The 23,428-nt window shown below is 36.6% G+C and overlaps 1 protein-coding gene across 2 annotated transcripts in view; it reads left to right on the top strand.

The window, feature by feature from the left end:
* The window catches only part of LOC103084264 (estrogen-related receptor gamma), a 159,144-nt gene extending 150,810 nt beyond the window's left edge, over positions 1 to 8,334 (top strand). For both annotated transcript variants that reach the window (XM_007466319.1, XM_007466318.1), the window contains exon 5: positions 4,426 to 8,334. In XM_007466319.1, coding sequence (XP_007466381.1) covers positions 4,426 to 4,670 — 245 coding nt within the window. In that variant the 3' untranslated portion in view covers positions 4,671 to 8,334. The remainder of the gene's footprint in view (positions 1 to 4,425) is intronic.
* Positions 8,335 to 23,428: the final 15,094 nt, after the last annotated feature.

Here is a 23,428-nt window from a genome sequence, read left to right as displayed (position 1 = left end):
GAGCACAGGCTCCGGACGCGCAGGCCCAGCGGCCATGGCTCACGGGCCCAGCCGCTCCGCGGCATGTGGGATCCTCCCGAAACGGGGCACGACCCCGCGTCTCCTGCATCGGCAGGCGGGCTCTCAACCACTGCGCCACCAGGGAAGCCCGCTCTGTTCTTTTATTTGCAGATTTGGAGAGATTAAAAGTTTTTGCTGCCACCACTGCCATCCTCCTGGAATACAGTTTACTGATTTTTAATCAAAACTTTATGATTGGCACCTTTTTGAAAACGTTAAGTTTGACTGTCTATGTTAATCAAGAGCCATTGTGCCATGACAGTCAACCAGGGTTCTTCGGTATCTCATCTGATTGTAACTGAGAAGATCACCTTTTTAGACTCCTTATAATTGTATATAAAAATGTGGAGACACAAATTATCTTTTAGAAAATAGACTTTTGCTCACTTCTCTTTTTCATCATATTGTGTTTCATTCCTTTGGTGATTAGAGTCACGTCAGCTGTATCGTTACTGCCCCTCTTCATGTAGGCAGTTTACTAACACTAAAGAAAATCAACATCTGTCTTCCACAGAAAAGGTTACTCTGAGTGTTGGTTTATAATATGTACCAGATTTGACTCTGAATATGCTTTATTTATGTCTAATATTCAATTCCGTCCTCAAAATAAGATTTGGCATCATTGAGAAAATAGTGCCAAGAATGAGCTACAAGTCCTGAAGACATTTCCTAAACAGAGTGTGGGCATTCTGGAGTAAGTAGCTTTACCTATTGCCACAGTAATGGATAATTTTACCATAGAGAAGGGCAGCGCCTTATTCCAGGTAAGAAGTACAAACAAAATCTTCTTTTGCAACGGCTCTAAGTATCACTGAATTTTGCGGCTATTGCGGTCTAAGGATATTTAGCTGTCTTCCCAGAGTAAATGATCTGAGCTAGACATGTCCCTTTAGGGTCGTACTTCATGGAGGAAAATATTGGAATTTAACAAAAGGGTTCTATATTATTATTAGATGTTGAAACTTAATATATGAGTGACACTATACGTATCGTTGGAACTTTGGTAATCTTTTGGAATCTTGATCATTTTAGAATAGCATTTGTTTGTCTTATTGTCTAGTTTAGTGATTCTCAACCCTGGCTTGACCATAGGATCACCTAGATTTTAAAAAATACTGATGTCCTGCATCCAGCTCCAATTTTCTGATTTAATAGGTCTGGGCTTGGACCCAGAAATCCTAGGCTTTTTTTTTTTTTTCTTAGCAACTCACTCGGTGTTTTTAATGTTCAGCTTTGCACTGTCTGGTTAGTTCATAAACCTGTGATTTCCATTATTAAGTTTAGCTGGTTCCCATTAGCACAAATACTGGGAAAATTTCCTTTAAAACGTAAAGTTAAAAAAAACCCAAACCCAGTACCAACAACTAGAGTTAAATAATTATATAAAGTAATGCCAGTTCTACTGAACTTTGCATAAATGTGTAAATTTAGCCCGAAGAACAAAACAGAGATTAAAGCCACAGAGCCAGAACTTGAACTAGGATCCTTAATGGAGATTAATATTTTCTTCAGCAGTCTGCCAGCTGAATCATGGTCTAATTAAATAGTTCAGATTTAGTGAGTTTGCATTTAAAGTATTAGCAGCTCCGAGAATGGGTAAAGCTAAAATGAGTTAGAATCTTTTCTGTAAATGGGAAGTTAAATTATCACAGTAATTTGATTAAATCATTTTTAAATCTCTCAAGCTAAATCACCGCCTTTAAAGAATAGTTTGAAGTCTTAATTGCTGTTTGTGAGCATATCTCTCTGCTATTTGTTCTCGCCTCATTTCCTGTGACATCCTATAATATATCTCCTGCCAGGCAAGAGTAGTGGGGAAGGCAAGACGGAGTCGGGGCTGAGCTGACCATACTTCAAGCATTTAAAGACCTGCCATGTCAAAGAAAGAAAGTTATCCCGTATTGTTTCAGTAGTTAGAACCAGGACCAAAGGATGGAAGTTAGAGGCAGATTTGGGAACATATGAAGAGGACACTTCTAACAAGTAGTTCTGTCCCTTGTTAAGTAGAATGCTCTCCATGTAACTGGCATTGTCTTTATTAGAAATCTTGTAGAAAAGATTCTTGCTGAAGACGCAAAGTTGAATGAGATGTGCTTAAGAGGACGATTTCAGCTCTTTAAAAAAAAAAAAAAAAAAGGAAATGCCATGTCCAGTGTTATAAATTCTGGCAGCACACTTTGATTCAAAGACACCAGAGTTTAAGCCTACTCTGACACTTCCTAGCAGCCACCTGCCTTGCAGGGCTGTTGGGAGATGAATGAGACAGTGTTCATAAAGTGCTTATCAGAAGCCTCACCCAAAACAGGTACTTAAGAAATGGTATATTTATTATATTTATTCTGCTTTTAAAATTTTTATTTTCTTTCTTTCTTTTTTTTAAAAATTTTTTGGCCACACTGCGCAGCTTGCGGGGTCTTAGTTCCCTGACCAGGGATCAAACCCGTACCTCCTGCAGTGGAAGCACAGAGTCTTAACCACTGGAAGGCCATGGAAGTCCCTATTCTGCTTTTTTTAATCAGTATATTTATTCTGCTTTTTAAAAAATCAATCTGTTTGGAAAACCGCTATTTTGTTTTAATTTTGTCTGTAAAGACTGCAGTTCCTTTTTTCCTCATCCATTTCTTCCCCACGGTTTTCACTTAGAGTGTTAACGTTTAGTCCCCAGATAGGTTGGGTGAGTCCACTTCATCCCGGTTCCCTTATGTACAAAGGCCAATCTTCTGTGTATCTAAGCACTCACCATTACTGTGTGTCCATGTCCACCATTTTCCCCTGACAGTATTTAAGTGCAAACATAGAAATAAATATCAGAGCATGTTGTTGTCACCTCCGTGACTGTTTTTTTGTCACTTTCATTACCGCCCCCTTAGACAACTTTGGAAATTCCGTGCGCTTGTTTCTAAGAGAAGACACACAGGAAGTGGATGGAATTGCTCTGCTGAAAGGAACCAGATTGCAGGAAAGCCTAGGTAGAAACAGTCCACCGGAAAGGCCAGGGGTCATGTTGGAGAATGTCTGGAGTTCCACTCCAGGACACCACTGTCAACGTTTCCCACCCAGAAGAATTCCTTCTTTTGGCTCCAGCAGGCAGGAATCGAGTCTTGAGCAGTAAACCCTTATATAAGCAACTATATTCCAGAATATTCAAAACTCTTTTAAAGAAATGTGTTATTAACCACCTCATGTAAATGGTGGTCAATTCGCCAATGATATGATGAAACGATTTTAAAATGACCGTGTTAAAAAAAAAAAAAGCAGTAAAGAAAATAAGTTTTAAAAGCCTTTATTGGTTATAGCCATTGATCTTTTAAGTACCTTGCCATAATTTTTTTTATCGTATGTTTAGCTGCTTGATTTTAAATTACGTTTTCTCTCTCTTTTGGGGGGCATGTGATCTGATATTTGAATGATATGAAAGATTAGGCTAGGTACGTATATCTCAGAGCTCTGCATTCTCAGAGAACTAGAATTATTAACGGTGAAGAATCCCCCAAAGACGCCGTTATGTGTAATTAACAGATAAACTGTCATCAGAATCAATAAAACGTGCTAAATGATTCAAACTTGTATATAATTAAGTGTCTGTTTTAGAGCTGGAACTGGAACTTTTATTTTTTCCCCACATCTCACATTTCTCGCAAGAATAATTGTGGCAACCCTGTTAACCCTTTCCTTGCTTGACTGAATTAGATTTTTAAATTAGTCACTTAAGGGCAAAGTTCACCTTCACAAATGTGAAAAGAATTTCAGAATTCATTAATCTAAAGTCTGCAGAGAAGCAGGCTATGTCAGGATGTTTTAATGAACTGTTAAGAGTACACTAAAAATCCTAAAAAGATGAGCAATGTATTGTGATTTCTGTACAGCCTACAACTCAGCGTAGTGTTAGATTTGGTGTGTTTACATGGAGTTCTTAAAATTTTGGTTATCAACTTCTTTTTTCCCCTTTTGGGACATATGGGCTTTTTGAGCACAAGGTCTGAATTTTACACAACGTTACATAGAATAATTTTTTAAGAGATGGCCTTTTATAATTGATTGAATGAATAAATACACGAATGAGGTAATGAGTAAGACAGCCAAGACTGTTATCTGTTAAAGTGTTCACTTGCTCAGTCTCAGGAGGAAAGAAACCCACATGTTTGAAATAAAGGCTTTTTGTAGTAATTCCCATGTTCTAAGCCAGTATTGTAAATTATCTACTGCAGTGAAATTTAGAAAAATAAAATGGAGATTTTGGAAATGTGAGAGTCTCTGAACAAATCACAGCGTAGAGAAGTTCAGTAATAAGGTTTAAGTTTCATAACTCGAATCAGCGTATTTTTTATTATTGTTAATATTGTTTCTCTCTTTGGCCTTGTACAGACTCCATGCACATAGAAGACGTCGAAGCCGTTCAGAAGCTTCAGGATGTCCTACATGAGGCCTTGCAGGATTATGAGGCCGGCCAGCACATGGAAGACCCTCGCAGGGCCGGCAAGATGCTGATGACGCTGCCGCTCCTGAGGCAGACCTCTACCAAGGCCGTGCAGCATTTCTACAACATCAAACTGGAAGGCAAAGTCCCCATGCACAAACTTTTTTTGGAAATGCTGGAGGCCAAGGTCTGACTAAAAGCTTCCCTGGGCATCCTATCCTGCACGCCGAAAAAGGGAAAAATAAACCCAAGAGTGATGTCAAAAAACACTTAGAGTTTAGTTAACAACATCAAAAATCAAGTAAGACTGCACTGATAATTTAGCAGCAAGACTGAAGCAGCTTTCAGATTCCTCTGTATCCTCCTGATGAGTTTTTTTCTACCTTAATCTCATCTTTTCTCCGTTTCTTTTGCTCTTTTTTTTTTTTCTCCCGCCCTATTCTCTTTCTCCTTCGTTTCTTGCTTCCTTCATTGCTGGTTCCCCACTCTCTCCTTTCCTTCCTTCCTTCCTTCCCTCCCACCCTCCTTCCTTTCTTCTACTTTCCTCCCTCTTTTCTCATTCTTCCCCTTTCTTTTAAATTTTAATAGCTCTGGTTATAAGAAAATGTTGCCGCCTTTCCTTTCTTTTCCTTTCCCTCCCTCCCTCCCTTCCTCCTTCCTTCCTTCCTTCTTTCCTTCTGCTGCTGAACTTTTAAAAGAAGTCTCTAATTGGAGAGTGATGGAAGCCAGCCCTGCCAAAGGATGGAGATCCATAATATGGATACCAGTGAACTTCTTGTGAACCATAACATCCCCAATGACTAAGGAATCAAAGAGAGAGAACCGTGGTACCTAAGAGTACAGTGCAACATACACAAATTGACTGAGTGCGGTATTAGATTCCACTGGAGCAGCCTCTAATTAGACGACTTAAGCAACGTTGCATCGGCTGCTTCTTATCATTGCTTTTCCATCTAGATCAGTTACAGCCATTTGATTCCTTAATTGTTTTTTCAAGTCTTCCAGGTATTTGTTAGTTTAGTGACTATGTAACTTTTTCAGGGAATAGTTTAAGCTTTATTCATTCATGCAATACTAAAGAGAAATAAGAATACTGCAATTTTGTGCTGGCTTTGAACAATTATGAACAATAATGAAGGACAAATGAATCCTGAAGGAAGATTTTTAAAAAATGTTTCATTTCTTCTTACAAATGGAGATTTTTTTGTACCAGCTTTACCACTTTTCAGCCATTTATTAATATGGGAATTTAACTTACTCAAGCAATAGTTGAAGGGAAGGTGCATATTATCACGGATGCAATTTATGTTGTGTGCCAGTCTGGTCCCAAACATCAATTTCTTAACATGAGCTCCAGTTTACCTAAATGTTCACTGACACAAAGGATTAGATTACACCTGCAGTGACTCCGAGTGGTCACGTATGTAAGCACCACACATGGAATACAGATCCGTAGAATGATCAGGAGCGCCCCTCTCTACCTGGGAGGTCTAGTTGCCATAGGACTTCTAGCTGCCACGGTGGTCAGGAATGAGATACTGCCTGTTTGCAAAGTTACAGACCTTTTCTCAGAAGGAGCTGTGAGCCAGTATTCACCTAAGAGGCAATAAAGCAAATGCCAGAATTTGAAAAAAAAAAAAAAATCATCAAAGACAGCAGACGCCTGACCAAATTCTAAAACCTAATCTCTATGTGTTGATTCATTTAGGAATGTTTGTTTAAATTAATCTGCAGTTTTTACCAAGAGCTAAGCCAATCTATGTGCTTTTCAACCAGTATTGTCACAGCAAGAAAGTCAGTCAGGTCCCAGACTGTTAAGAGGTGTAATCTAATGAAGAAATCAATTAGATACCCCCAAAATCTACAATCGCTGAATAACCAATAAACAGTAACCTCCATCAAATGCTATACCAATGGACCATTGTTAGTAGCTGCTCCCTGTATTATGTGAACAGTCTTATTCTATGTACACAGATGTAATTAAAATTGTAATCCTAACAAACAAAAGAAATGTAGTTCAGCTTTTCAATGTTTCATGTTTGCTGTGCTTTCCTGAATTTTATGTTGCATTCAAAGACTGTTGTCTTGTTGTTCGTGTGGTGTTTGGATTCTTGTGGTGTGTGCTTTTAGACACAGGGTAGAATTAGAGACAATATTGGATGTACAATTCCTCAGGAGACTACAGTAGTATATTCTATTCCTTACCATTAATAAGGTTCTTCCTAATAATAATTAAGAGATTGAAACTCCAAACAAGTATTCATTATGAACAGATACACATCAAAATCATAATGATATTTTCAAAACAAGGAATAATTTCTCTAATGGTTTATTATAGAATACCAATGTATAGCTTAGAAATAAAACTTTGAATATTTCAAGAATATAGATAAGTCTAATTTTTAAATGCTGTATATATGGCTTTCACTCATTCATCTCTCAGATGTTGTTATAAACTCGCTCTGTGTTGTTGCGAAACATTTTGGTGCGGACACGTTTCCAAAACTATTGCTACTTTGTGTGCTTTAAACAAAATACCTTGGGTTGATGTTTCATCAGCCTAGTGCTAGGAATACTGTGTATCTATCATTAGCTATATGGGACTATAATTGTAGATTGTGGTTTCTCAGTAGAGAAGTGACTGTAGTGTGATTCTAGATAAATCATCATTAGCAATTCATTCAGATGGTCAATAACTTGAAATTTATAGCTGTGATAGGAGTTCAGAAATTGGCACATCCCTTGAAAAATAACAACGGAAAATACAACTCCTGGGAAAAAAAAAAAAGGTGCTGATTCTCTAAGATTATTTATATATGTAAGTGTTTAAAAAAGATTATTTTCCAGACAGTTTGTGCAGGGTTTAAGTTACTACTATTCAACCACACTATATATATAAATAAAATATATACAATATATACATTGTTTTCACTGTATCACATTAAAGTACTTGGGCTTAAGGAGTAAAAGCCAACCAACTGAAAACGCAAGATGGAGAGATGGAAAAAGAACGAAGAACAATTTTTAGTTTTCAGTTTAATTGACTCTCAGCATTGCAAGAGAACAAGTATCTCACAAATAGGAAACACAACTAAAATTTAGATCTAAAAGAACTGCACGGGCTTTAGGGTAAATGCTTCATCTTAAACCTCGCTTGAGGTAAGTTTTTTTTTCAAGTTTCAAGCAAGACCATTTACTTAATGTGAAGTATTGGAAGGTTATCAAGGTGTATGTTTTAGCCGTATGATTTTAATTGTAATTTTGCTTCTTTTAGGTTTGTTCTTATTTAAAGCAATATGATTGTGTGACTACCTGTAGTTACACTTGTGTTTCAATCAGATCAGATTGTTGTATTTATTCCACTATTTTGCATTTAAATGATAACATAAAAGATATAAAAAATTTAAAACTGCTATTTTTCTTATAGAAGAGAAAATGAGTGTTGGTGATTGTATTTTAATTATTTAAGCGTCTCTGTTTACCTGCCTAGGAAAACATTTTATGGCAGTCTTATGTGCAAAGATCATAAAAGGACAAAAAAAATTTTAACTGCTTATAATAATCCAGGAGTTGCATTATAGACAGTAGTAAAAAGAATAATAATAATAAAACCTTGTCTATAGCTGTAGATGGGCTTCACATCTGTAAAGCAATCAATTGTATATTTTTGTGATGTGTACCATACTGTGTGCTCCAGCAAATGTCCATTTGTGTAAATGTATTTATTTTATATTGTATATATTGTTAAATGCAAAAGGGAGATATGATTCTGTAACTCCAATCAGTTCAGATGTGTAACTCAAATTATTATGCCTTTCAGGATGACGGTAGAGCAATATTAAACATGCTTCCACTTTTGATTTTGCTCCTTTGTACGGTGTTTTCTTTTTTCACGCTCCCTCCCCCACTAAAGAACCAAATCAATAAACACTGCCCTTTGTTGCTTGCATTCAAAGAGTATCTGAGAACCTGTTCCCTAAAAGTAAAGTGGGAGGTTAAATAAGAGCTATATAAAGGCTTGTCAGAATGAATTCTAGGGTGCCAAGAGACATTTTGCATATTTAAGAGTATGCAAAGTGTCTCAGGCACATTAGAATTCATTCTGACAAGCCTTTATATAGCTCTTATTTAATCTTAAAGCATCTCCACATCATTCTGCATTACTCCAAATTGTCGCCTCTGTGTCAATGTCATAACAGAAAACTTTCCCCCTATTTTAAGATCCTATTAAAATCTGCTAGAGATACCTATTATTTCCCTCCATCCACAATTAAATCAGGCGCTAGCTCTGAGCTTGGCAGCCAGCTGAGCTGCAGAGTCCTCGGAGCAGCGCTGAGCGGAGTGGCCGGCAGGATTTCCTGAACAGGGCAGCGGCAGAGCTTCTAGATCGGTGAGCCTGAGGACGGGGCGCTGTCTTGGAACTCAGGAGGGTTAAACAGCACTGCTGACAGCAAGTGGCTTCCCCTTGGCTTTTTTGCCGGGAGAGGCGAGGGCCCTTGCCGCTCAGGGTCAGCTTTTCTCCCACGGGCCCCTCCTGGAGCCATCACCAAGGTGCTAATAATATGTGCTTTCTTGGCTTCTCTTCCTATCCGGACAGTGTCCTGTCATTGTGTTTGCCCACCGTGTTTCTCACCTTTCCGAGGTGGCTGGTTCTCTAGAGAAGCAAGCTGGTGACACAACCCCCCCCTCCTCCCCTCCCCCCGGGACTGCATCCGATTTAGGGGCGTGAGATAACCTAAATCACTAAGATGCACTAGCTGGCCACAGAACTCAAGACTTGTCTTCCCTGTTCGAATGTCCTTTGAGTGGCAGTAGCCCAATGTAGAATCTGACATGTTTTATTATGGATAGTTTCAAAATATTTGGGTAAAACTGAGACCATGCAAGAGACAAACCTAAGAAGGAAAATCATGCCTGTAATCTTCCAGTAGGTCCTCATTTAAAAGTATGTGTTCTACACACACACACGTGCACACACACACACACACACACACACACACACATGCTTTTGAGAACTTCTATGTCAGAATTCTGGTTTTTGTAATTTAGAATTATTACAGAGCAACTTTGCTGGTACTGATGTATTTATCACGGTTGCCTCAGGTGTAAAAGAAAACAAAGTAGGATTTTGACATTTGTTGCATTTCTTGGTATATAAACAACTAGTAGACTTGACAAGTGAGTTATGTATTTATGTTAAAGGGTCACTTTTATTTCTACCTGTTGTGTATAAGTGATTTTTTATTTTTTAAGTGGTGGTTCTCGAACTTGGCAGAATATTGGAATCATGTGAAGAATGTTAAAATTCCCCGGCGCTCATATTGAAGATTGGGGTTTAATTGGCCTGGGCTTGGGAATAGTTTAAAAAAATCTCCAGGTGATTCTAATGTGAAGACAAAATGAGGAAACCATTGCTTTAAAGTTTTATACTTTTCTCAAATAAGCCAGGAATGTTCTAAAAAGTTTAAAAAAAAAAACCTTTTCAGATATTGGCTCTGAATTTTTGTGAGAGTTTTAGACTATCTTTTTCTTTAATATCAAGACAAAAGGACTTAACCTTTTTACTTTTTAACTCACAAAGCCAATGAAATGCATTTGGAATGTTTTCACCTCCACTCCCCCGACCCCAGCTACTCCCCCTCAACCCTCCCACCTCCATCCTGCCCCAGCGCACATGGAGAACACACGTTTTCTTCAATGATTCCCAAGCCATATCTTCTGGTTATGCCCCAGGTGAAAATGGAGATACCTGTTAAACACCTGCACAGAATATCACACAATCTTTTTTTTTGAGTCGTGCTCATTTGGCCCTTTCATGTGCTTTAAAATTAATTTAGGTGTGGTTCAAAATGCCTGTTTTTTCCCTACTGTAAAAAACAAAAGAGCAACACAAAACTGATTTCTTGGAATGATTCCTGTTACCTATATTTTGCAAGTTGCTGCTTTAGGTAAGAGGTAGAAACGAAATAGAACTGAGATAGAATATTTCATTCTTGGGCCTATGCAAAAACTTTAGGTACACTTTGTTTGTTGTTTAATTTGTGATTAAACTGTCAAAGAAAAGAGAAATTCTTAAGGTTTTTGTTTCACCTACAGTGGTGTACACATTGAATGGAAAGTTCCATAGTCTAATAGACGTAGAGGGTTTAGGTCAGTGTTTCTGGCACTTTGAGATCTCTAAGTCTAGCTTCTGGTGCCCCTTGGTAGTGTGGAAAAACAATGAAACAAGTAGCAGTAGACTGATTGTACACTGCATCTTATTATGAAACAAAACAGAAAAGAAAGGGATTTCAAAATATAATCCCTCCTTCCCAGGAGTATTTGTCTTGTTCTCCGTGAAGTTAAAGGTCTGAAATAATGTGCCCATCAGGGGCTCAATGTTGCATGTCCATGCCAGTTGGTCCAAGGGCTTGTTATGATGGTAATGACCTACTGAAACGTGAGCTTGGATTGCAACAATACAATTGCTACCAGCTCACCCGCTGGGAGAAATATTTTATTATTGTCAAATGTCCTCCATAGAGATTTGTTTTGCCTGTTCCTGTTTAAATTAAATTCAAAGCAGAACTGCATTACTATTTCTCTGGAGTATATTTGAGATAAACAACGAGTCTCAAAATTTAGGATTCCTAGCTAGTTCAAATTTGTTTATTAGCAGAAAAATTACGGTAGGTGACATTATAGCTGCAGGAATATTAGGGTTGCAGCCACACAAGAGATTTACATACTGAGTCTATGGCCTGAAAGCAAGAGAACTCCCTTTTTCTTTACAGATGCCAGTCACATTAATAATTAACTATTCCATCAATTGTACAACCTTAAAAAAAGATGTCCCAATGTACTAATGGCATTGCCATAACATGCCACAGAATTTTGGCCATGAGAAAATTTGCTCCAAGTCAGAAGTGTTTTTAAACTTAAGATCATAAACCAAATGTGTATGTATGTGTGTGTATAAAAATATTTTTAAACAGCAGCATAGTCAACATAGCACAGAAGCCCCAAGCATGAATGAAAATGCTCTTTGAGCATAATATACCTTTTCCAATATTCTTTTTTAAAAGAATTGGAAAGAATGTCCTAGCATATATGGAATTATTTGGATCGTTTTGCGAGAGGCCTTATTTTTGCAGTACACGGCCACCTCACTGCTGCGGTCTCTCCTGCCGCGGAGCACAAGCTCTGGACGCGCAGGCCCAGCGGCCACGGCTCACGGGCCCAGCCGCTCCGCGGCATGTGGGATCTTCCAGGACTGGGGCACGAGCCCGCGTTCCCCGCATCGGCAGGCGGACCCTCAACCACTGCGCCACCAGGGAAGCCCAACAGTGAAGTTTTTAATCAATACAAATTTTGTTACAGACAGTCAAATTGGAACTGGATTTTATTCTACAAAAAAAAAAAAAAAAAAAATGCCTGTTTTAGCTTTGTGAAAATCATAGCAGCCTGTGTGTTTCATAATAGACTGAACTTTGGAGAGCTGGTTTTGAGAAATGCAAACAAACTGTTGGGAGGGGTCACTATGAGAACCTAACAGGAAAACATTTCAGCCTAGCAGGAGTATTAAATCACACTATTCACACTCCAGTTCAATCTGCCATGCTTAGTCGAATCTCACAGTTTTGTTAGGAAGTGAAGAACTGATAGCTTTAAAAAAAAAAAAAAAGCACAGAAAACTAAAGTCATAAGAGCAATTTCCAAAACGAGGTCTAGAGCTATGCAAGTCTTGATTTTTCCTTCTTAAATTATGAGATTTCATATCATTACAAATGAAAAATACTAAACATTAATGTAAAAAAATCTTGCTGATACTTCTATATTAATCCCTTTGAGATTCCTCTCCACTAGACTTTTATTTTGCCTTGGTTTTCCTTTGGTGAACAAAATGATTGACCAGCCCGAGTGTATCAACTTTATGCTTCTAAATCAGAATAAATATATAGCCTATATTTTCAAGTGTATGTATTGAAAAAAATCCCTTCCTCCACAAAAAGAAAATACGTAGTTGAGAATAATTTCTGGGATGGGTAATAAGTAAAATGATGTTTAGATATGTGGATGTTTTTGCACACAGGGATTCTATGGCATGTGACTTCCTTGCTCATGGTGATAAGGTTGTTTTCAATTCCTTAAAACAATCAATAATGCAATGAACATCTTTGGATGTCTTTCCTATGGACCAATATAATTTGAATTAGATAGGTTTGAACTCCCACCAGCAGTACGTTTTGTTTCATTTTCCCTCAGCAGCATATAATTTTATTTTGCTCTTAAATTTTACTAACTTGATTACTTTTAAAATGGCATATTACTGTTTCGACTTACACTTCTTTGAACATCTTTTCTTATTCTTGTACCAGCTCAGGCTCCTCTTTCTGTGAATTGCCTATTCATAACCTTTGATCTTTTTTCTATTGGGTTTCCTATCATTTTCTTGTTCATTTGCAGGAGTTCTTTGTATATTTTAGATATTGATCCTTGTCAGTTTCAGTTTTTGCAAATGTCTTCTCCTAGTCTGTCATGCATCTAGTAACTTTGACCTTTGTCTTTGTTCACTAGAAATTATTAATTGTGATAGTGATGCATCAGTTTGATCCTTGTGCTTTCAAAGTTAAGAATATATGTTTATAATTTTCTGCAGTTAATTTTATAATTTAAATTTTACATTTAGGTCTTTTAAAATCCTGTTTGGATGTTTTTAATGTGATATAAGGTTGAAATTTATTCTCTACTTCTCTGTTCTCTACCAATGTATGGTGTCAAATCTATATTATATCAGACTACCATGTATAAAGAAATCTATTTCTTGATATTTTATTATGCTTTTCAGACAATGTATATGTTACTGCCACAATATTATATTACTTTATTACTATAGTCTTGTAGTTTGTCTTAATATCTTATAGAATGTATCCTCCATTCACCGCCACACACTTTGTCTTATTTATCAAATTCTTACTCTTTTAGAGAAGTTTTTCTTTCTCATACATTTCAAAATGTTTTTTTCAATTCTCTATAAATTGAAAACTTTTTCAATTTTCTTCTATAAATTTTATTAGAATTTTTAATGTACAAATTAATTTGGAGAAAGTTAACATTTTTATAAATCAAATTCAGTGAGCATATTATAGATCTCCATTTATTCATATCTTCTTTTCTTTCTCTTTTGTTCTTTTCTTTTTCTATGAATTTTTATTGGAGTACAGGTGATTTACAATGTTGCGTTAGTTTCAGGTGTACAGCAAAGTGATTCAGTTATACATATACATATATCCACTCTTTTTTAGATTCCTTTCCCATACAGGCCATTACAGAGTACTGAGTAGGGTTCCCTATGCTATACAGTAGGTCCTTATTAGTTATCTATTTTATATATAGTAGCGTGTATATGTCAATCCCAATCTCCCAATTTATCCCTGCCCCCCCTTGCCCCCTGGTAACCATAAGTTTGTTTTCTACATCTGTAACTCTATTTCTGTTTTGTAGATAAGCTCATTTGTACCTCTTTTTTAGATTCCACATATAAGCGATATCATATGTATTTGTCTTTCTGTGACTGACTTACTTCACTCAGTATGACAATCTCTAGGTCCATCCATGTTGCTTCAAATGGCATTATTTTGTTCTCTTTTTATGGCCGAGTAGTATTCCATTGCATATATGTACCACATCTTCTTTCTCCACTCCTCTGTCTGTCAAGGGACATTTAGGTTGCTTCCGTGTCATGGCTATTGTAAATAGTGCTGCAATGAACACTGGGGTGCATGTATCTTCAAATTATGGTTTTTTCTTTAAAAGAGTTTTTTTATTGAAGTGTAGTTGATTTACAACGTTATGTTAATTTCTGGTGTACAGCAAAGTGATTCAGTTAGACATATATATACATTCTTTTTCATATTCTTTTCCATTATGGTTTATCACAGGATATTGAATATAGTTCCCTGTGCTATACAGTAAGACCTTCTTGTTTATCCATTCTATATATGATAGTTTGCATCTACTAATCCCAAACTCCCACTCCATCCCTCCCCAATCCCCCCTCCCCCTGGCAACCACAAGTCTGTTCTTTATGTCTGTGAGTCTAATTGTTTCATAGATAAGTTCATTTGTGTCATATTTTAGATTCCACATGTGATATCATACGGTATTTGTCTTTCTCTTTCTGACTTCCTTCACTTAGTATGATCATCTCTAGTTCCATCCATGTTTCTGCAAATGGCATTATTTTGTTCTTTGTTATGGCTGAGTAGTATCCCATTGCATTTATGTACCACATCTTCTTTATCCATTCATCTGTTGATGGACATTTAGGTTGCTTCCATGTCTTGGCTATTGTGAATAGTGCTGCTATGAACATAGGGGTGCATGTATCTTTTTGAATTATACTTTTATTGGGATATATGCCCAGGAGTGGATTGCTGCATATAGCAACTCTATTTTTAGCTTTTGAGGAACCACCATATTGTTTTCCATAGTGGCTGCAACGATGCGCATTCCCACCAACAGTGTAGGAGGGTTCCCTTTTCTCCACTTCCTCTCCAGTATTTTCTATTTGTAGACTGTTTAATGATGGCCATTCTGACAGGTGTGAGGTGGTACCTCCCTGTGGTTTTGATTTGCATTTCTCTAATATTTACCAATATTGAGCATCTTTTCAGGTGCCTATTGGCCATCTGTATGTCTTCTTTGGAGAAATGTCTATTTTGTTCTTCTGACTAGTTTTCAAGTGCGTTGTATGTTTTTTGTCATTGAGTTGTGTGAGCTGTTTGTACACTTTGGAAATTAAGCCTTTGTTTTCGCATTGTTTGCAAATATCTTCTCCCATTCCACAGGTTGTCTTTTCATTTTGTTTATGGTTTCCTTTGCTGTGCAAAAGCTTATGTCTGGTTAGATCCCATTTGTTTATTTTTGCTTTTATTTCTATTGCCTTGGGAGACTGACCTGAGGAAACATTGATACGATTTATGTCAGAGAAGGTTTTGCCTATGTTCTAGTAGAGATTACCTCCGTAAAGTCTCATGCTTTCTTTGAGTCAAATCCTGGGTACCTTATAGATTTGTAGCTATTGCAAATTACAACGTGCTATCTATTTCATTAGTGATTGTTTTGTTATGCTTTGTCTTTCGAATAAAGGAGTACTGTTTCATTTCACATATTGATCTTAAACTTGGGAATTTGCTGAACTTCCTTATTAGTTCTAATAATTTGTGTACAGTCCTGGATTTTCTATGTAAATGATCTACATTCCCTCTAAATTCAGATCGCAAACTGATCAGCTTATTTCTGAGTCCATCTGTTTCTCACTGTACCTTCTAATAGGCAGGTAGGAGCAATCGACTCATGCTTTTAGCATTCTGCCTGTAAACCTTCTTTCCCAAGTCCATAAATTCATTAGATTCATTTTCTTTCTTCCAAGTAACTAAAGGCAGAAATTTTGTGAATGGGTTGCCAGTATATAACATGAATTGCCATTTTTCCAGCCTTCAGTAACATTTTCTCCAGCTTTCTATAAAAGTTTCCCACTGTCTCTGTCCCAAAGCCACTTCCACGTATTTTAGGTTTTCATTAAGGCAGAAATTCCATTTCTAGGTACCGAGTTTTCTATCAGTCAGTTTTTGGTGTATTATAACCAGAGAACCTCAATGTGGAATAAAATAGGTACTTATTACTTGGAATTGGAGTGTCTAGAGGGGGCTTCACTGAGTGGTTCTATGTCAGCCTGTGGATCTGGCTGGGCCAATTCTGCATCTTATGTCTCCCTCTGGGGGCCAGGCTGGAGGGGCAGCAGCTACTCAGAAGATCCTCTTTTCATGATGATCACAGAGGGCACAGGAAAGCAAGTCCCAAGGCACCAGCTCATTTCAAGCTCATATCTGTCTCCTGTGGCCTCCCATTGGCCCAAGCAAGTCATGTAGCCAAATCCAAGGTCAAAGAACAGGGCAATGTGCTCTGCAATTATGTAGGAGAAACTTGAAATTTACATGACAAAGGATGTAGATACAAAGAGAAATAAAGAAATGGAGACAATAATTCAATATATCATAAGTGCTTTGATAATTTCTACTCAATTGTTCATTTTTAATGACTATATTCAAAGCCACAAATTTCCTTCTTAATACTATTCCACAAAATTTGACAGGTAATGCTTCTGCAAGCATTTAGTTCTAATTTTTCTTATGATTTTCGTTTTAATCAAGAGGCTTTAAGCAGCATGGTGTGTTATGTGTATAGATTTCAGGTACATGTTAAATATTTGTTTTAAATACTTGTTGTCATTGATTTCCAATGATATTTTGTTACTGTCAGAGAACACAGTCTGTATGAGGTTGAATCACAGAATTTAAAAGAGCTTTCTTTGTGGCTCAGCTAGGATCTGCTTTTTGAGAAAGTTCTACGTGTGCTCAAAAAAGAATATGAATACTCTGAATGAGGGGTGAAATTTTCATTTGAGCACATTATTAATGTTATTTAAATATTTCATTGCTGCTTATTTTTGTCTGCTTGATATTAGAATTTCTTAGGGGAATGTGTTTGAATCCCCACTTAACAATTATGTATTGATTTATTTGTATGTTTGTCAGTTAATGCTTTATATATTTTGAGTCTATATCACCAATTACATATATGTTCATTACCTTCATGACCTTTTAATTGATCATTCTCTTTACCAGTAAATAATGTCCTTTTAAAAATCTTTTTAAACATAGAAATGTGCCTAAAACCTAGGTGTTCCTTAATGAATGAGCATAAAGCTAACATTCATGAAAGTAGCGACCAAGTCAAGAAAGAACATTGAGCTTCACAAACATCACACTCATGCTCCTTGCCCAAAACAAAAATGATCATGATTTACTTTTCCTTCTACTCATGAATCTCTAAATAACATAGTAGAAGTTTGTCTGCTTTTGACATTTACATAAATTGAATTATACAGTACATAATATTTTGTGATTGGCTTCTTTCAATCAATATTACTTTTGAGAAGTTCATCCATGTGGTGGCTAATAGTAGTTTTGTTATCTTCAAAACAGTGCTGTATAGTACTGTTTATTTTTCCAAATGATGGACATTGGGTTATATACTGTTTTTTCTAGTACACATAATGCTTCTATAAACTATTAATAACTAGTTTGCCACATCACCTGCTTATATGTACATGCATCTGTTACTGTATTCTAAAAGGTAGCATGACTATGTAAGTTCAACTTTAGTAGATACTTTTAAGCTATTTTCCAGAGTGATTGTGTCCATATCTTTTCCTACTCACAGTGTGGGAGAAAGTTCTAAAAGTCTGAATGCTATTGCACACTTTTAAATTTTAGTCATTCTGTTGACTATGTAGTTATATTTTATAATGTTTTGCATTTCCCTGATGACTAATAATATTGAGCACTTTTTCATACTTTTATTAGCCTTTTTTTTTTTTTATGAAGTTTCTGTTCAAGCAATTGCCCCATTCACCTTCCTGGTGGCCTGTACTTACTGATTTGTCGTTTTTTTGTTTTTTTTTTTTAACATATTCTGGGTATGAACCATTTGTCAGTTTTATGTGTAGCAAATAACTTTAACTCTGTGGCTTCCATTTTTGCTCTCTTAATGCTATCTTTTGATGAAGCTCTTAATTTTAATATAATCCAAGTTATCATATCAATCATATTCTGTAGCTTGTGCTTTCTGTGCCCTATTTAAAAAGATCTTTCCCTTCTTGGAGGTTATGAAAATACCTCAAGAAGATAAAATATTATCTTCTTCAAGTTACATTGTTTTACTTTTCTCTTTTAAGTCTTCAAACTACCTGGAATTGATTTTTGTGTATGACATGAAGTGGAGGTCAAGTTTTCTATCTTTTTGTTTTTCTATATGAACATCCAATTGTTTAAACACTCAGTGGAAGAGATTGACCTATCGCTGCAGCTTCAGTGTCACCTCTGCTATACACAGCTCTGTTTCTGGGTCTGCTTTTCTGTTCTTTCATTTGTCAGTCTTTGTGCCAATCCTGAGCGCTCCTAATTACTTCCTGAAATACTTATCATAAGGCTGAATAGCTGACAGAGCAACTACTCTTCGTGGTGTCTTTTCCCTGAGTCTCTTGGCTTTTAGCATTTCTCTATAAAATATAGAATCATCTTCTTAATTTACGCACACATACACACACGCACACCTGTTAATATTTTAATTAGGATGACATTGATTCTCTAGATCAATCTGTGGAAAATGCATATCTATGTTACCTTGAAACTTCCAATTCGTGAGTACATTGTAAACCTCTGTTCTATTTTTCTTGAGCTTTTTTATGTTCTTACAATATAGCATCTTTCAAAAGATCTTGAGTGCTTATAGCATAAGTATTAGAAATATTTTGGTGCTATTGTAAAGGTTATGTCTACAGTTCGTTTTTATTTTATGTTTTGTTTTTTGCCAACATGTAAAATTAAAATTGATTTGTATATTCATTTTGCATCCACCAACCTGGGTAAACTTACCTATTAATTCTAATCCTCTGTTGGCGGGTTCTTTTGAATGTTTTACACGCTCAAACGTATCTTTCACACAGGCTTTATTTCTCTCCTCTTAACCCTTGTGTCTTTTACTTCTTGCCTTTGTCCTACTGCACCAGCAAAGACCTTCATTCCATGGTAATAAATCTAGTGAGACAAGAACTCTTACCTTATTCCCTGTCTCAAAGTAAATGGTTTTGGCTTTCACCATTAATTTTGATGTAGGCTCCTTATAGACATTCTTTAATAGATAAAGGATGTTTCCTTCTTTTCCACTGATTGCTAAGAATTTTTGTACTGCATCGACTTTGAATTTTATCAAATATCTTTTCTTGCATCTGCTAAGATATTCTGTGATTTTTCTTTTTTGTGCTGGTAACGTGGCAAGTTATACTGATTGCTATTTTAGTTATTTATTTATTTTTACATCGTTATTGGAGCATAATTGCTTTACAATGTTGTGTTAGTTTCTGCTGTATAACAAAGGGAATCAGCTATATGTATACATATATCCCCATATGCCCTTGATTGCTATTTTAAAATGAAACTAATTTTGCATTCCTGAAATAAACCAAACTTGATCACGGTATGTTAATCTCTTTATATTGTGCTGAATTTGGTTTTCTTATGTTTTGTTTAAGAGTTTTTCCATCTCTGTTTATGAACAAGAAAATCCTATCATTTTTCTCCATAATATAATTTTCAGTTTATGATATAAAGGTTATCATAAAACAAGATGGAAGAAATGTACCTTCTTTATCTTTCCTTCTCTTGAAGAATTTGTATTAGAACCAATCTCGTTTATTGTGCTAATCTCAATTATTACGTTAGTTCTTTGGTAAATGCTTCATTGAATTTGCCACGGAAACAGAGTGGGCCTGATGTTTTCTCTAGATAAAGTTATCTCCTTAGGGCTATACTTTGTAACAATTATGGCATCATGCAAATCTTTAAATCTCTTCTTGTATTATGTTTGACTGACATTTATCCTCAGGCCAGAAGTCTAAAATAAGTTCCACGGGTCCAAAATCAAGATGTCACCAGGGCTGAGTTCCCTCCAAAGACTCTAGAGGAGCATCCATTCATTGCTCCTCCAATTACTGGAGGCTGCTAGCGTTCCTTGCTATATGGCTACATTATTCCCATCTTCACATCTCTCTCTGCTCCATCACCACATGGTCCTCTCCACTACTTGTGTCTTATCTCCCTCTACCTCTCTCTTATAAAGATATTTGTGATGGCATTTAGGACCCGCTGGATAATCTAGTATAATCTCCCCATCTCAGGATCCTTAACTTAATCACACCTGTAAAAAATCCTTTTCCAAATAAGGTAACATTTACAAATTCCAGGGATTAGGACCTGATATCTTTGGGGTGCATTATGTAGCTTACTGAAGTGGTATTTCCTTTTTCATTGGAATTTCCTTTTATATTGAATATTTGTATACCCTCCTTTCATTTCCTTTTTTAAAAAAATTGAAATATGGTTGATTTATGATATTGTGGTAGTTTCATGTGTACAGCCTAGTGATTCAGTTATATATTCTTTTCAGATTCTTTTCCATTCTAGGTTATTACAAGATATTGAAAATAGTTCCCTGGGCTATACAGTAATCCTTGCTGCTTATCTATTTTATGTATAGTAGTTTGTATCTGTTAATCCCACATTCCTAATTTATCCCTACCCCCTTCGCTTTCCCGTTTGGTAACCATAAGTTTGTTTTCCATGTCTGTGTGTCTGTTTTGTATATAGATTCATTTGTATTATTTTTTAGATTCCACGTATGAGTGAGATCATACAATATTTGTCTTTGTCTGACTTACTTCACTTAGGATGATAATCTCTAGGTCCATCCATGTTGCTGCAAATGGTATTATTTCATTCTTTTTTTAATGTCTGAGTAATATTCCATGGTATATTTATAGCCCATCTTTTTTTTTTTTTTTTTTCTTGCGTTATGCGGGCCTCTCACCGTCGCGGCCTCTCCCACTTGCGGAGCACAGGCTCCGGACGCGCAGGCCCAGCGGCCATGGCTCACAGGCCCAGCCGCTCCGCGGCACGTGGGATCCTCCCGAAACGGGGCACGAACCCGCGCCCCCCGCATCGGCAGGCGGACTCTCAAGCACTGCGCCACCAGGGAAGCCCTATAGCCCATCTTTTTAAGCCATTCATCTGTTTATGGGCCCTTGGATTGTTTCCAGGTCTTGGCTGGAATAGTGCCGCTATGAACACTGGGGTGCATGTATCTTTGTGAACTAGAATTTTTGTCTTTTCCAGGTATATACCCAGGAGTGGGATTGCTGGATCATATGGTAGCTCTATTTTTAGTTTTTTAAGGAAACTTCATACTGTTTCCCACAGTGGCTGCACCAATTTACATTCCCACCAACAGTGTAGGAGGGTTCCCTTTTCTCCACACCCTCTCCAGCATTTACTCTTAGTAGACTTCTTAATGATGGCTATTCTGACCCATCCCTTCATTCATTTCTCAATCAGTCTTTCCAAGGTTTATGAATTTTAAACGTTTTTTTCAAAGAACAAACTTGAAATTTTTTTGTTCCATTTCTATTGTATGATTGGTGATCTGCTAATTCCTATTCTTACTCTCCCCTTTATTATTTGCTCCTTAGATTCATTTACTTTATTTTTTTATCTTCTTGATATAGATGCTTACTGATTAGTTTTCATCCTTCCTTCATTTTATTATGTTATGAAATCATCCGCATATTTCAGCACCTAGTGTTCTGTTAATGTTAAATTCAAAATAATTTTTAATATTGCAAGCTATGTATTCTGTGATCATATTTTATTTAAAAGTATATTTCTTGATTTCCTTTGGTTATTAATTTCTATCTTCATTGAATTATGGTCAGACAAACTACTCTTTATAAAGTCAATCCTTTGAAACTTGTTAAGGCTTACTTTGTGGATCATTACATGGCCAGTGTTTGTAAATGTTCATATTTACTTGAAAAGAATATATATTCTTCCATTGCCAAGTCCAGTGTTATGCATAATTTTATTACGTCAACTGTATCGATCAAATCTACAATTTTTTAAAAATTCTAAAAGTGTATTGATATTGCCTGCTTGTTCTGCCAGTTACTAAGACAGGTATATTTAAGTTATCCCAATATGATTATGGATTTGTCTATTTCTCTTTGTAGATTTGTCAATACATGCTTTGTACTCTTTGTGACTTGTTATATGATTTTGGCAAATGACACCTTTATCATAATGAACTTTCCTTCTTTAGCTGCGGGATCCACGTTTCCCTTCAGTCTACTTTTTTCTCATCATATAGATCTACTAGTGTTATTTATCATTTCATAACATATGTTTTACCACCTCCTTTTTTTCCTGCTCCACGATGATAAATTGGATGGGGAGGGGAGGAGGGGGAGATGCAGGGGATAAAGAAGGCCCAGTGGGAAAGCCCTTCCTCATTCCTCCAGCCTCTCTCCTCCCGTGTTTTTATCTACTCCTCATGGTCTCGGTGCTATTTTCCTTCCACACAGTACCCAAAGCATTTCTCATAGTTATCTTTTTTTGTTTTTTTAAACACTTCATCTGAATTGTGTGGCATCTCCAGAGCTGAGTGTAAGGGGACATATAAGCAGCTCATGTTAGTTAATGATCTTGATTCTTTTAAAGGAAAAAAGTTTCATAGATCTCCAAGATTTACTTAATTCCTTTTTTATAATAACGGTGCTTAAATAATTACAAATGCAAAATTAGGGGCACTCCTTTTACAATTATACAACAACAAAAAAAATCTACAAAGTAAATACAAAACGGATGAATAAAACAAAGTATGTGACAGATGATGCCATTTTCTTGAAACTAGGTTGTTTAGTATAGCGTTGTCAATATAGTGTCACTAAAACACAGGTCCTATGGCCTTGGCACTGAGGTGCTATTGTGAAGGCAGGTGTGGTGAGGCCTATGGTGAGCGTTCATCACGTGATCTGAGTCATGAATGTCCATGAGGGTCTGAACCTGCCTGGCCAGTATCTCTACACTCCAGGGACTGAGATATCAATTAACTGATAAAAAACACTGTAACAGGGCAAGGGGGTGGGGTGGGGAATAAAAATGCTTTTCCCCTTCTGCTTTTTGAACAAAAACTCCATATTTTCATGATCTACTAAGTCCTGCAATTCATATATTTGGCCCCACTTGTGAAATTGATTCTACCTTTCTTTCTCCGAATACACTACTTGAAACCGCAGTTCTAAAGCACGTTGTTATATCATTCAGTATGCATTTGGTGCCCAGACATTGTTATATATTAAATATACCCCTAGACTTTTCTTGTGTTTCTGCAACAATTTGATGTCAAAGTAATTGTGGACACACACACAGATAGGCACTGAGATTACGGCGGCATTTGGTGAGCATCCAGAGGTACCAAAGCGGGCTTAGTCGTAAATGTGTTTGGGTTTTACGAAAA

The sequence above is a fragment of the Lipotes vexillifer genome, unplaced genomic scaffold, assembly GCF_000442215.2.
Source record: "Lipotes vexillifer unplaced genomic scaffold, Lipotes_vexillifer_v1.1 scaffold139, whole genome shotgun sequence".
Classification (NCBI taxonomy): domain Eukaryota; kingdom Metazoa; phylum Chordata; class Mammalia; order Artiodactyla; family Lipotidae; genus Lipotes; species Lipotes vexillifer.
Note: the sequence above shows the minus strand (reverse complement) of the source record. Positions and strands in the feature narration are given on the sequence as shown.